At 47.4% G+C, this 14982-nt stretch overlaps 1 protein-coding gene across 3 annotated transcripts in view; it reads left to right on the top strand.

The window, feature by feature from the left end:
• GREB1 (growth regulating estrogen receptor binding 1) overlaps positions 1-14982 on the top strand; it is a 637715-nt gene that overhangs the window by 482003 nt on the left and 140730 nt on the right. For all 3 annotated transcript variants that reach the window (XM_085610685.1, XM_085610682.1, XM_085610683.1), the window contains one exon: positions 12591-12680. In XM_085610685.1, the coding sequence (XP_085466811.1) occupies positions 12591-12680 (90 nt within the window). The remainder of the gene's footprint in view (positions 1-12590; positions 12681-14982) is intronic.

Raw genomic sequence — 14982 nt, 5'->3', positions numbered from 1 at the left:
ACCACGGACAAGAGGCCGAGCGGATCCTTAGATAAGGACTCCCCGGTGCCGAAAGACGCCGAAAGGCAAGGGTCGTCGAAAGCATCCCATGAAACGGGCCGATCGACGCAGAAAGAACGTTCGACGTCGACGCAAGGTTCATCGAAAAGACCCGCGGCCGACGCCGAAAGCATCTCCGAGATGGAGAAGAAGAAGAGGCGGCTCGAGGCCGAAATGGAGAACATCCTTCAAAGAAAGAAGGAGTTCGACGCCAGAATGAAGGAATTCAAGATTCCAACGGTTCCATCGGCGGACGTCGAGGAGGTCGACGACGAGTTCGACGCCGAAGGGCTGACAAGGGACCTCGAAGAGGAAGAAGAGCCCTATTATGAGGAAGAAGCCGAGGAAGAAGACCAACGGTCGTTCTACGAATTGGCGGCATCTACCAGCAACGACGTCGAATGGCACGATCTCGACACCGAAATCCCGGAAGAGCCCGTGGACACGTACCCTTCGAGGCCTTCACCACCCGACGACATCGGGGTCTACAATATGGTGGTCAGGAGCGCAGCAATGGCCTTCGGCGTCAAACTCGACGAGGAGAAACCGAAAGCAGATTTTCTCGTCGAGACACTGCTCCCCATCCAGACAAGGAGCCAGTTCCTCCCCATGCTACAAAGCGTGATGAATCAGGGGAGAGAAGCCTTCAAGGAACCTGCAACCTGCCGGTCGATCACGCCCAGGACAGAGAAGAAATATAAGCACTCCTCCCTGGACCCCCCTTACATCAAGGGTAGCGTGACCGCGGACTCCATCATAGCCTCCACGGCCAGGAGAAGGGCCAACGTACCAGCAACTTCGGGCCCACCCCCGGATAAGGAGAGCAGGAGGATTGACCTCACAGGAAGAAAGGTCGAGAGGAACGCCGCAATGCACTGGCGCATGGCGAATTCAAATGCACTCCTCAATAGACACCAGTACCAGCACTGGGATGAGATGGGGGAGTTAGTAAAGCACCTCCCCGAAGAATTCCGGCAGAGAGCCTCTCACCTGATAGATGAAGGCAAAAACATCGCCAACTCCTGTATAAAGACGGCGTTGGATGGGGCAGAGACTTCAGCAAGACTCATGGCCATAGGGGTCACAGAGAGGAGGCATGCATGGCTACGAATCTCGGGATTCAAGCCGGAAGTGCAGAACAACATCCTTGGCACCCCCTTCAATGGAGAGACACTGTTCGGAGCAACAGTGGACGACAAGCTCACCCAGCTGAAAAAAGAAAACGAGACGGCCAGGTCCATGGGGGCCCTACAGCTGAGGGGAATGAGGCGAGGAAATCCCTCGAGAAGACCCTACGGTAGGGGAGGAAGCCAGCAGGGGACGTCGCACCAGGCGTTCCAACAAAGTCAGCAGGGTGAAGGTCACGGACAAGGTCAACAGAAGCAAACCTGGCAATATCAACCTCGGGGCCAGTCCTTTCGCGGGAGAGGGAACGGACGTGGCCAAAGGAGGAGAGGGGGCGAACAGCCCTCGACAAAGTGACTCAGCACGCAAGAGGACGCCTACCCTCGTCAGGACCCCAAGGGTGAGGCGCAAAAAAGTGTCATCAGGGGGAAGAGAGAATTCAAGAGCCTACGAGCATACGACACCAGTAGGCGGAAGACTGAGGTTCTACCTTCAGGAGTGGCGGCGTATAACCACAGACAAGTGGATACGGAACGTTGTGCAGTACGGGTACTGCGTAGATTTGGAGAAAAGACCTCCAAACAGGAAACCAAGGGGAAGACTGAGATCGGCCCAAGAACTGGCAATACTCAGAGAAGAAACGCGGAAACTCCTGCAAAAGGGAGCCATAGAGACAGTGCCGTTCAGAGAACGCAACAAAGGGGTCTACTCAAACTACTTCGTGGTTCCGAAGGTAGACGGAGACCTCAGACCCATACTAGACCTCCGTTACCTAAACAAGGTCATCAGAACGCAAAGGTTCAAAATGACTTCACTGCAGGAGGTTCTACCACAGATAAGGGAAGGGGACTTCATGGTCACCGTGGACCTCAAGGATGCCTATCTTCACATCCCAATAAACAGAAGGCACAAGGGCCTTCTAAGATTCAACATCGAACAAGAACACTACCAGTTCACGACCCTGGCCTTCGGATTAAAATCAGCACCAAGGGTCTTTACAAAATGCCTGTCGGCGGTAGCGGCGCACCTACGAAGGCAGGGAATACATGTCTACCCCTACTTGGACGACTGGCTGGTCAAGGCAAACTCACGCGGAAAGTGCGAGAGGCACGCAAAACGCGTAACAGACACCCTCACAAAACTGGGATTCTCGATCCACTGGGGAAAATCATCGATGGAACCAGAGCAGGTGAAGATTTTCCTGGGGGCAAAGATCAACTCCCGCAACAGTACAGTAGTGCCCAGCGAGAGGAGGACAGAGGCTCTACTGAAGGAGGCGAAGCTCTACCAGAAGGGGCGAGCTCTGACAGTGAGGGCTGTGAGCAAGATGATGGGGATGATGGCGTCCTGTATACAGCTGGTGCCGAATGTGCGCCTGCACATGAGACCATTCCAGGAATGGCTGCAACAACAATGGTCACAAGCAAACGGAAGCTGGGAGGATCTAGTGGTTGTTACGCACGCAGTGCAGGAGGAGATAACTTGGTGGAACAGAGGCAACATAACAGCAGGGAGAAGCCTGACACCACCAATCCCAACAGTGACCATTACCACGGACGCATCGCAGAAGGGATGGGGAGCGCACATGGACAACCTCAGAGTGAGGGGTCTATGGGCCCCAGCAGATGCGGTCCGCCATATCAACTACCTCGAGTTGAAAACAATCCTGCTAGCCCTGAAGGCATTCCAGAGGCACCTGTTCAACAAGAGGGTGTTGGTCCAAACAGACAACACCACGGCGATGTTCTACATCAACAAACAAGGGGGGACACAGTCGTTCCCACTCTCATCCCTAGCTCAGGAGATTTGGAGATGGGCCATACCTCTCAGGATAGATCTACTGGCAATTCACCTACCGGGGAAGGACAATGTGGAGGCAGACTGGCTAAGCAGGCAGACCTCAGCATCACACGAGTGGGAGCTCAATGGCCAGGAAACGGAGAAACTCTTCCGGAGATGGGGGACTCCCACAATAGACCTTTTTGCAACACGCCACAATGCAAAATGCCAAAGCTTCGCGTCCAGGCAACCAGATCAGCAATCCAAGGGAAATGCCCTATGGATAAGCTGGTCGAGGACATTTGCCTACGCCTTTCCACCGATACCCCTGTTGCACAGAGTGCTCGACAAGTGCAGAACCAGCAACATGACCCTGATCCTGGTGGCTCCGCAGTGGGCGAGGCAGACATGGTTCTCACAAATTCAAGAAATGGCACAAGGCGACCCACACAGGTTCGAGAGGAGGAAGGACCTGCTCTCAATGCAAAACGGAGAGGTCCTGCACCCAGAGCCAGAGACCCTCAACCTGGCGGCATGGCTCCTGAAGACATAGAGTTCGCGCACCTAAGATTGCCGCCGAGCACGATGCGAGTGCTACGGGAGGCGAGGAAACCAACTACACGAAAATGCTACAGCGCAAAATGGAAGAGGTTCACTGTGTGGTGCCGGAAAAAGGGCCTGCAAAACAGAATGACAAGAGACTCAACAGTACTGAGGTACCTCACACACCTTCTAGAGAGTAACCTCTGCTCGAGCTCACTAAGGGTACACCTGGCGGCCATCGTGGCCTACACCAGAGGTGAAAAAGGTGGAAGTTTCTTCAGCTCGCAGGTGGTGAGGAGATTCATGGAAGGAGCCAAAAGGATGGCCCCCCCGAAAAGGTTGCCGCCGCCGGCATGGAATCTGAATGTGGTCCTGACGGAGCTCATGAAGGCACCGTTTGAACCCATTCACAAGGCCACACTGCAGATGTTGACTATGAAAACAGCCTTTCTGGTGGCCATAACCTCACTACGCAGGGTGAGCAAGCTTCAAGCACTAACGCTGCAGGAACCCTACATTCAGATTCACAAAGATAGAATAGTCCTGAGAACGGACCCACACTTCATGCCAAAGGTAGTGTCGGCGTTCCACATAAATCAGGCTATCCAGATACCAAGTTTCTTCCAAAACCCGACTACAAACGCAGAAAAGGCACTGCACACCCTCGATGCCAGAAGAGCGGTGATGCACTACATTGAGAGAACCAAGGAACTCAGGAAGTCGAAACAGCTGTTTGTGTCCTTTGCGACTAGCTTCATGGGTAGACCAGTGACTAAGGGCACCATCGCAAGGTGGATTGCCCTCACTATTCAATTCTGCCACAAACAGGCTGGACAGGAGCTAGCGGAGGGGCCGCAGGCTCACTCCACAAGGAAGAAAGGGGCCACCGTGGCCTTCCTGGCGAACACGCCCATCCAGGACATATGCCTCGCGGCAACTTGGGCATCTGTGCACACGTTCACGAAACACTACTGCGTGGACATTCAGATGAACAAGGAGGCACAGGTTGGACAGAAGGTGCTTCAGCACATTTTCAACGACCAACGCTCATCTACCACCCAGCCGCCACAGAACTAGGAAAACCGCTACAAAATCGATGCACAGCATAGTGAATCCAGAAAGATTCACGCTGCAAAACGAATAGTTTCTTACCTGTCGGTGTAGTTTTGCAGCTTGAAGATCTTTCTGGATTCACTAGCGAACCCACCCACCTCCGCCAGGAAGATGAGGCTGGAGGAAGAGGGGGTAAAATGGATAAGATCATAGAAATACAAACATACAGATAAAGGAACAAGAAGGATTAATCAATCGCCTAGGGTTAAAAAAAAAAAAAAAAAAAAAGAGGAAAGGAAAAAAGAACCCGAAGATGGCGCCCCAAAGGTGGGACTTCCGCAGGAAGCACGACGACGTCACGGGAGGTGCACCAAATGGTGTACGTCGACGCCCACCTGGGCTACAAAAAAAAAAAAAACAAAGAAAAGACTACGAATCCGGACCCAACCACAAGATCGCGGAATAATGCACAGCATAGTGAATCCAGAAAGATCTTCAAGCTGCAAAACTACACCGACAGGTAAGAAACTATTCGATACTTGACTAGGTTGAAAAACATACATGTGGTTGTGTTCTGTTCCCATTTCGAATAAGACATCAGCTCACTTAGAAGACCTAGATAAATGTTGTTGCTAAAATCCATATATTTCACAGCACATTCATCACCATTACAACAGAGAAGAAAGAAGGTGATGTAGAACTAGTCTCCGGTGTTGATGCCTGAAAGGACATAAAACGTCAACCTTCACTAGTCAAAAGTTTTATGTTAAAGTCCATAAAGACAAGCAAGTTCTATAGTGACACAAACAGGGTGTAAGAGAAACCCAGGCCATCGATTCAAAAGTCAGATGTCTTAAAGGTGCCAGAGTTCTCACCTAAATCCTAACATGAGGATATAAATTTCCTAATTCCACTCTGTACCTCATCCAGAACCTTTTGGCCTGCCTTTACAGGCCACATCTTTACTCTGCACTTTAGCTGTTACCGAATGTTCATCTCACAATCTGTTCTACTTTTCTGTCATAATAAAATAAAGAATAGCAACCCTCAAAGACCGTCTCCTTTTTGTTGTATAAAAGAAACCTTTGCAATATTTAGTAGTTACATTATGAAATAGTATGGCACAGAAAAAGAAAACTCATGTCTGTCAGGGAATTAAATCACAGGACTAATACTACATGCAAAAAAAAAACAGCAGTTATATGGGAGAAGTGGGGGTAAGGATGGTAAAAAACACGTTTAAGCATGACCATGAGTCATCACCAACGAAAAAAAATATACAGTTTAAAAACCCAGACACTAGTGGGAAATAACTGCACCTCTAACCATAGCAAGGAAAATACAAACATTGGCAAGGTGTGAGAAAGTGGCTCTGTATATACTGTTCCTTAATAGGTACAGGGTGTACAGAGTCCACAGACCCCAAGGGTTTAACAGAGGTTAAAGTTAGATATAACCTTACTCTCTAAAGTGGTAGCTTGGTCGAGCAGTAAGGCAGTATCAGAGGACAGTGTAAAGCATTTGTTGTACACACTCATTCAGCAAATGGTTCCACACACTCAATAACTGAACTCTAGGCCAATGGTTTATATATAAAAAATATATGCTTGTTTTATTTTAGAACCAACACTTGGAATTAAAATATACTTTCTCGACAGGAGATGTTTCATATAAATACTTTTCTATATGCAATAGGCTTTAGTAAACAGTTACAAGTAGTTGCAGTAGGCAACTCTATTTCTAAACACACCAATACATTGAGCTCAATGATAAATTCAAGTTATTTGCAACAGATTACTTTTTAGATTACTTTTGTAATTCCAGGACTGGATCCTAGATTCAGTCCTGGGTTAGTTCTCAGAATCAAGTGATGAAAGTCGACCTAAGTACTGTAATGATTTTTAACTAATATTTAGCTATTTTAAAAGTTGACACTTAGAAAATATTTCAGAGAAAACAATCAATGATTCCATATGGAAGAAAATGCAGGTTACAGGTACGGTACGTTCTCGTTACTTTTGTAATCCAGTACTGGGTGCCTAGACTCAGTACTGGGACCTTTATCCAAAACAGGTAAGTAATTACGTTTTCAGATATTATACGATTTTTGAAGAATATTTAAAGTTTGCAGAAATCGACACAGAAGAAATTTCACAGAAAAACAGACAATGGTTTCCTATGGAAGAAAATTGGGTTACGGGTAAGTACAGTTGTAGAGATTTTTCAGAGTCAGTGCTGGGCACCAAGATCCAGCACTGGGAGTTCACCTAGGAACAGGTGAGTAAAGTTGTTTTTGTCACTCGGCTGATTTTTGGTGAATATTTGAAGATTTGAAAAGTCCACACTTAGAAGAAATTTCTGGAAAAAGTCAGTCAATGTTACCCTATGAGGAAAATAGAGTTTGCGGTTCAAGGGTAAGTACTCGACTGGCAGTGTTGAGGTTCTGGGCACAGACTCAGGGGTCTCCCAGGGTCAGGTAGGTACAGTTGGTTCACCCTCAGCGGCTCTAGGGCCGCCGGGTGCAGAGAGAGTTAGACCCAATGTTATCCTATGAGGGATAGGGGGGCCTTGTTTGGTGGCTACTGACTGGCAAGCCACGCGGTTGTGGGAGCTGGGCTCCTGGTCACTTACTCAGGGCAAGTGGGGAAGTAGGAAGGAATAGAGTTTTCACTGCCAGGGCCACTCGGGCGGCTGGGTGCAGAGTGCTTTTGAGCCTTCGGGCGCTCAATGGATGGCAATGGGAAATCTCCGGTGAGGAAAAAGACTGCAAGCTCGGGGACGAGGACTCTTCGGGTGCCACCACCACTTCGAGAGGTAAGTTGGATAGTTGGAGGATAGGTAGGTACCCCGGGATTGGACACAGAGGGCCGTGGGCCGCCGGGTGCAGGGGTGCCTTTTGGTGTCGGAAAATCTTACCCTCTGTTGATCGCGGTTGGGGTGGCACACTGTTCTGAGGCTGCAGGCTTAGTCAGGATTGTCGAGGGGGGTCCTTGGGTGCCGGACTCGGGGTCACAGTCGCCGTGGGGTCGTCCTCGTGGGTTTAGTTCACTCCGGCACGGGACAGGCTTGGCTGGTGCAGAGTGTGCTGGGTTCGCGGTTCCGGGCTGCTGCCAGGGGTTAGAGATAGGTTTCGAGTAGATCCTCTACTCATGGGAGTCCCAGGGGCTTAGAGCCAAAAGGTAGCCAGGTCCTCCGGGGTTGGTGAGGTTGCTGGCCACAAGAGATGCCGCGCTGGAGCAGGAGCAGGTTCGAGGGTCGACAGGCCGGTAGGGCTGGGGCCAAAGCAGTTGGTGTCTTCCTCTTTTTAGCAGCTGCAGGGCAGGTCTTTGTTCTTCTTGCTCTTCTTGTAGTTTCGAATCTGGGATCTGGGGAAGGAAGGTTCAGGGTTCCCCTAAATACTAGATTTAGGGGCGTTACAGGTAGGTGAAGGGCAGGGGCCAATGGCTCCCTGTCCTGGGGTGGGTACACCCCCTATCCTGCCTCTCTCCTGTGGGAGGGGGACAGGAGCCTAGTCCTGATTGGGCAGGGCTTCCCATCTTCAAGATGGCGAGAGCCCGGAGATGTGCTTCACCTCGCCTCCCCCACCTGAGGGGTGGGGTTGGCAGGCTGGCACATCCCCTGTCCTTATTTGGGGTTTCCGGCCAAGCTTCCCGCCAGAGTGGGGGGTTGCAGTGGCCTGGGGAAGTTCACAGAGGCGGAATGCCTTTGAAGCTTCCCCCTGCCCATCCTGGGGGAGGAGATTTAGCACCTCGCCCAGGATGTGCATTGTTGCAGACCCAGGAGAGCAGGGGCTCTCCTACCCAGGGGTCCAGCAACATGTCTGCTGTGTGGCAGCCTAGGCAGCCTCAGAACAGACGTGGATTGTAGGTTTAGGTTTCAGGGGGCCTCTCTAAGATGCCCTCTGTGGTGCTTTGTACATTAAATCACACACTGGCATCAGTGTGCATTTAAGGTGCTGAGCAGTTTGATACCAAACTTCTCAGTCTTCAGTGCTGCCATTATGGTACTGTGGAGTTCGTGTTTGACAAGCTCCCAGCACCATATACTCTTAGCTGGCAGCACTGCACTTACAGGACCCAGGAATGGACCTGGGTACTGTAGGGGCACAGGGCTCCTGCCTCTGTGTCCACACCACTGGCATAGGGCACCCAGCTGGAGGGGTGGCTGATGTATGCCAGGGCAGTGTAGGTTGTGGGCATGGCACACAGGGATGTGTGCCATGTCGACTCTCTGTTTTGTCTTGTATCCAGACACTCAGCCTGCAAGAGCAGTGTGTGTGTGTTAGGGTACAGGGCCTCTAAGGGTGGCACAATGAGTGCTGCAGCCCTTAGAGGCCTTCCCTGGTCACAAGGCCCTGGGTACCTAGGGTACCATTTACCAGGGGCTGACATGTGGCTAGGGTTTGCCAATTTGGGTTTTGGCTGTTAGGCAGTTTTTAGGGAAGGAACACAGGCCCTGGGCACCTGATTGGCAGGAGCCCAGGGCACAACAAGGAAAAGTGCATCAGCTATTTAGGCAAAAAAGGGGGGGGGGGGTTACTGCAACAGAAACCCACTTTCTTACACAAGGTCAATAGCTCTTACCTTTGGGATCTATTGGCTTTCCAAATGGTTTTTAGCCACGCTGGATGGAATACCGTTGATATAGCATGATTTTTTTTTACATTGCATTTGGCGGTAGCCGCATGGAGGATACGAATGGACGAGCAACACTGAGGGCTTGGATGAGGGGAAGCAACATCAAGGATGCAGATTGGGGGAAGCAATGTGGATGAGACAAGAGCAACACAGATGGTGGGGGTGGGGAGGAGAAGCAGCGGCCAAGAGAGGAGGGCTCAGATGAGAGGAAGCAACATGGAGGGCTGGGTTGGGAGTTGAAGCAATGGGTGATAGCAATGTGGAGTGGGCTGGGGTGGAGCACATGGATGAGAAACTAATGGGGGGGGAGTACAAGAGGGCAAGTGCAACATGGAAGGGGATGGGAGAAGCACACGTGCGACAGAGAGCAACAAAAGGTGCAGGAAGAAAGAAGTGCATGAGGGAGACAGCTTAAAAACATACTTCCGTGGTGTGCTTAACACAAAAGGAAAAAGTAGTGCTTGAGAAGCAAGCAGTGGAAGCATTGAGGCCAGCCAATCAAAAGAGATGGTAAAGAGGCTATGCTCCACTGAAGGGACAAGCACGAGATTGAAAAGCTGGGACACAAATGTGAAGCAGGCAGATACGAGTGTCAGGAAAGCCATGAATAATAAGCAGTGGGTGGCTTCAAGCCCCTGGATGTTCTTGGTAAACCCACAATATGTCTCGCAATAGACAGCATTTGCACTGTCTAGTAGGCGAGTGTAGGAAGCTGGCTCTTTATATAGTGGACTAAAACTAGGTACACTTTGTAAACAGTCCAAGAAGCCCCCATTGGTTTACAGAGGCAAAAATGATAACACTATGGGCCAGATGTTTCAACATTGGATTTTGTGATTCCATTATAGCCAATTTTACTGATTCGCAATTATGGAATCGCAAAATGCAGTGTATGTAGGTTTCGCAATAATCATTGCGATTCCTACATTCCTTATTTGCGACTCACAAATTGCGAGTCGCAAATAAGCAATCACCATCACCTTCAAGAGTAATCCAAGGGTAATCCTTGCCTGACAACCTCCCTGCCATGGAAAGTTAAGTGCCTATTATCCCGTTCGTTAGTGGTGGGATTATGGCTTTAGCCTGGGACACTAGTAGTAATCTTCAGTACCCACAAAAAGATATTGCCCATTGCCCCCGGTTCGATGACAACAAGAAAGACCTAATAGTGCTTATTTGTTGATGTCATGTAGACATATCTCTGCTAAGCACTAATGCTCAAAACCAAGCAAGGTTTGGCTGCTAAGACTAGAAATATATTTTTAAGGTAGAAATAGCTTTTTCTGTATTTCTTCTTTTTCTTCCTACATTTAACATTGTACGTCTTTGATTTTTTAAATCTTTCTATTAGTAGATGATTATCATCTACAGGAAGCTGTGTACCTAGGACATAGTAAGGTTACTAATGGACAATCTTCGTGGAACTGGATTTTATATTATCAAACTGGTTTTTTTTTTACCCCTATCAGAAAGGCATCTACCGGTCCTGCTTGGCACCCCTAGTCAAAAACATAGAAAGTAGATAATTGACATCTTTGGACACTGGGGAAAATATATTGAGCAGCAAGGTTTCCTGAACAAATATGGTGACAATCTGGGGTCGATTGGCTACATTGTGCCTGTGATTTCTTGCCCCAAGGTTATTCTTTCCATCCTTGGTCAGCCATAGCCTTCACCATCCCTGTCCTTTACAGACTCCAACTTTGGTAGCACGTCATAGTGGATTTTGGCTTTTTGCTGAAGGCACATTTAGAATATTTCGGAAACATGTTAGCACAACTACTCCCCTTGGCTTCATGTGTACATTTAAATGTTAAGTAAAATAGTTTATAAGCCTTCTCTGACCCCTGAATAACAAAATGTTGTCTCCCGAGGATATCTTTGTCATCTTGTGCATTTTTGGTTACTTAGTTTATTGTTTTTAAGTCAAGCTTGGTTTAATGGATTTTGTTTGAGTATATTCTATTTAGAGTAACTAATACAATATCCCAAAATATATATATATTAAGAATTCTGGAAATGTTTTTTTTGTATAACTCTTTTTATTAACTTCGCTCAGAAGATCATACAATACAAAAGAAAAACACATGTGCATGTACATCAACAACACAAGTCATTTCTGTGTTGTCACTTGAAAATAGTGTGGACCCCTTTGTTCCATGCGAGGTCAACGAGGAACTGCATCCACACAACCCCTTCTCTCCGCTGGTGGGCGAGGGTACATCCAGGGTCCCCTGTTGGTATCCCCGCTGAATCACGTCTTTACGTCTGTTCGGGAAATTCTGGAAATGTTAAAATGTTTACAGAAACAATCACCAATTTTTGTTTAACAATTGCACTAAATAACTAAGGGGCATATTAACAAGCCAGGCGATAAAATTATCGCCACTTTAGTGGAAGAAAACTGCCGCTAAAACGGTGATAATGGGCTTGATAATATGCTCTATGGAATTCCAATTGAAACCCATGTTAGATGTGAAGGACATCTAACCTGAGCTTCAATTGGAATTCCATAGAGCATATTATCAAGCCCATTATCGCCGTTTTAGCTGCAGTTTTCTGCCGCTAAAACAGCGATAATTTTATCGCCTGGCTTGATAATATGCCCCTAATACGGGGGGGGGGTACGTACCCTGAGTTAGTGATAGCAGTTCCATCGCTGATGCCTAGGTAATCACTTCTTCCCCCAACATTGACGGTACCTGTTCGAGGAAGGAGCAGAGGTGTGTTGTGCCGAGGTCCTGGGCATAAAAGGAGCAATGGGGTCAAGCTGAAGCCAGAATCTCGGGTAGAAGCTCCAGTAGGTTCCCTCATTCTACTGCATGTAGAAGAACAAGGGAGGCCCAAGTTCCTGTACAGTGGCTGTAGGGCGACTAGTGGGATAGGGCTCAGAGAAGGCCAGCTCAACGTGAATTCCACAGACCAAATACATGCAAGCATCACATTTTAAACGAAAAAAAGGCAAACACACAGTCTAATCTATTATAAATAAGAGAATTGGAAAATAATGAGAAATCACAAACACAAAAGGTCGAGTTTGCCACAGGTATCCCTGCATGATGATATACATATTAATAATAATTGCAAAGTGTCATTATTAAGAAACATTGATTAATAGATCTATTATGTATATTATCTGATGCCATGCCATTGAAATTCAACATTGATGTTTGTTTTGTATGTTTAGTTACTTATGTCCACTGTATTTCCATTTGGGTTATTAGAAGCTCTAGCCCTATTTATAATGTGCTCTTATGTTCAACACTTTGAAATGCAAGCTGCCATAGGAATATAACAATCAGGGCATAAGGCTTTACAATACATTTTAGTATTCAAATATATTTGTTGACTATGTGTTCTGAAATAGACAACACTTGAAAATATTAATTTCTGTTATTGTGTTTTTCCCAACAGGCTCCACTTCGGATAAGCGGAGTCCTGTTACCAGAGAGAGGTCACATTCACAGGACTCGGGCTCATCATCTCTGTCTTCAAAAGCTTCAAGTAAATATTGGTTCCTTCATTTACAAAGCAAGTCAGTGACGAGCCCTGCTAAACTGAGACCTGCCTGGGCCTGATGCTTTACAAATTGATATTGTGCTGTAGCTCTGTACTCATGCAACACGACAGACTTTTAGCTGAGTTGACAAATGCCTCTGACTAGTGCACTTCCTTAACTGTATGCAATTTCATCTCAATATTTACTTAGACATTGTTTAATATTGTTTTTATGTTTCTTGAGGTTAGTTATGAAAGTCAAACGTACTGTGCCTTAACTGGCAGGTGCACATAAGTCCCTCTTGCATGTATAGTGCACTGTCTCGGCAGTCACACAGATAATGTCCCTCACCATTTTTCGTTTTGGTTTCTGTATTCTACCTGCTATTGCAGGGCTTGACTGGCCATTGTGCCACTCTGATAGGTTGCAGGATAGGGGGCTGGTTTCGGAGCTGGATTGCAGCCATGAACCAACCAATCGCCCATGGCCCCATTCTAATCATGGTCTCCTGCATTGTGGGGTTGGTTTAAACATTTTTCCAGAGCTGATTTTGCCTTCCTGTCTGGTCCTGGCTGCTTGTTCTGTGCACAATTCCTATTTTCCCTGCCACATTACATTGGATAACATGACATCATTATTTCATGCCATTAGAACGTACACTGAATAGTTATTTCCTGGGCAAGATGCCTTACTGTTAGGCCACCTGATGTTTCCACTGATGCCAATAGTTTATCTCTCCCTCTTTCCTTGGGTGTATGCAGCACCTGTAGCTAGACCAGGAATTATGTATATTCCCCTTCTGTAATGCAAGCTCTCAACATTACCTTCATTGGAGGGAAGTGAATTGTGTCCCTTAAGTTGTGGCATCATTGATACTGCTGCTTGAACTACTGTTTTTAGTCTTTATTTATTTAGAGCGGTGCTCTTCTCACCCAGGTACATTCTTATCTGAGGAGCACTAAATCATTCCTCCTTCATGTGTCAAACCCAGCCACTATTGAGCCGAATCCATCGGATGTTTAATTTCTGGTTGGATCCGACTTGCTGGTGTGCCGCACTGAAGGGAACCTGACTTCCAGAAGAGGTTCTAAGTCCGAATGTACAGGGCTTCACTGAGACAGATGCTGAGCTGAAGCATATTGGCTTCGGGCCTTATTTCATCCGCTTGGACCTTGATCTTCAGGATCTAGCCTTTACTTCCTTCAGAAGGGTCAGTGAGATACAAGCACTCACCATTCAAGAAACTTTTCTGCAAATGCATCATAATAAGGTTGTTCTCCGCACTAATCCAAAATTCCTTCCTAAAGCCATTTCTCCCTTTCACCTCAATCAATCTGTGGAACTGCCCGAATTCTTCTCGCAGCCACAAACCATTGCAGAAAGAGCTCTACACACCCTAGACGTCAAAAGAGCTTTACTCTACTACATCGAGAGAACACAACCTTTTCGCAAGACCAAACAATTATTCATGTCTTTCTCACCACCACACAAAGGCAACCCCATCTCCAAATCTGGGATAGCTAGGTGGATTGTTTAATGCAAACAGATTTGCTGCCACAAAGCAAAACGAACGCTATCTGTTTCCCCTAAAGCCCACTCTACACGTAAGATAGGGGCTTCCATGGCATTTTTAGGGAACATCCCCTTAGATGATATCTGCAAAGCAGCTACATGGTCTACACCGCACACTTTCACTAACCACTATTGTATAGATGTGCAAACTAAGCAACAAGCTAGTGTGGGCCAGGCTGTCCTCAAAACACTGTTTCAAACAACTGCAACAGATACCGGTGGTCGCCGCTAGGAGGGGGTACTGCTACACAATCTATGCACAGTGTGTAATCTGCAGCTCATATGCCTCGAACGGAATATGCTACTTACCAGTATGCATCTGTTCTTGGCATGTAGAGCTGCAGATCTACACACGCCCCCCCGCCTCCCCGGCTACCTTTATCTGTTCTAGTTTTATCTTATTTAGATACAGCACACATGGGCATCTTTCCTGTTTCTTACAAAGCTCTATCATTTCCCCGCTGGCGAAAAACAATCTGAGGATGGAGCCGAAGCCCATCCGCAATATGATCCAAAGGAGGAGTCACATACCTCGTGACTTCCAAAGACTTTCCCATAGTAAAACAACTGCAACATCCGGGCCCAACACCAGATGGCGATCTATGCACAGTGTGTAGATCTGCAGCTCTACATGCCAAGAACAGGTGCATACTGATAAGTAGCATATTCCTTATGATTCATAAATGTCACATAACTGTGGACAAAATGTACCTCTAAGAAAATTTTTGTATGATT

Source organism: Triturus cristatus, chromosome 6 (assembly GCF_964204655.1).
Source record: "Triturus cristatus chromosome 6, aTriCri1.1, whole genome shotgun sequence".
Classification (NCBI taxonomy): domain Eukaryota; kingdom Metazoa; phylum Chordata; class Amphibia; order Caudata; family Salamandridae; genus Triturus; species Triturus cristatus.
This window is presented reverse-complemented; position numbering and strand designations above follow the sequence as displayed.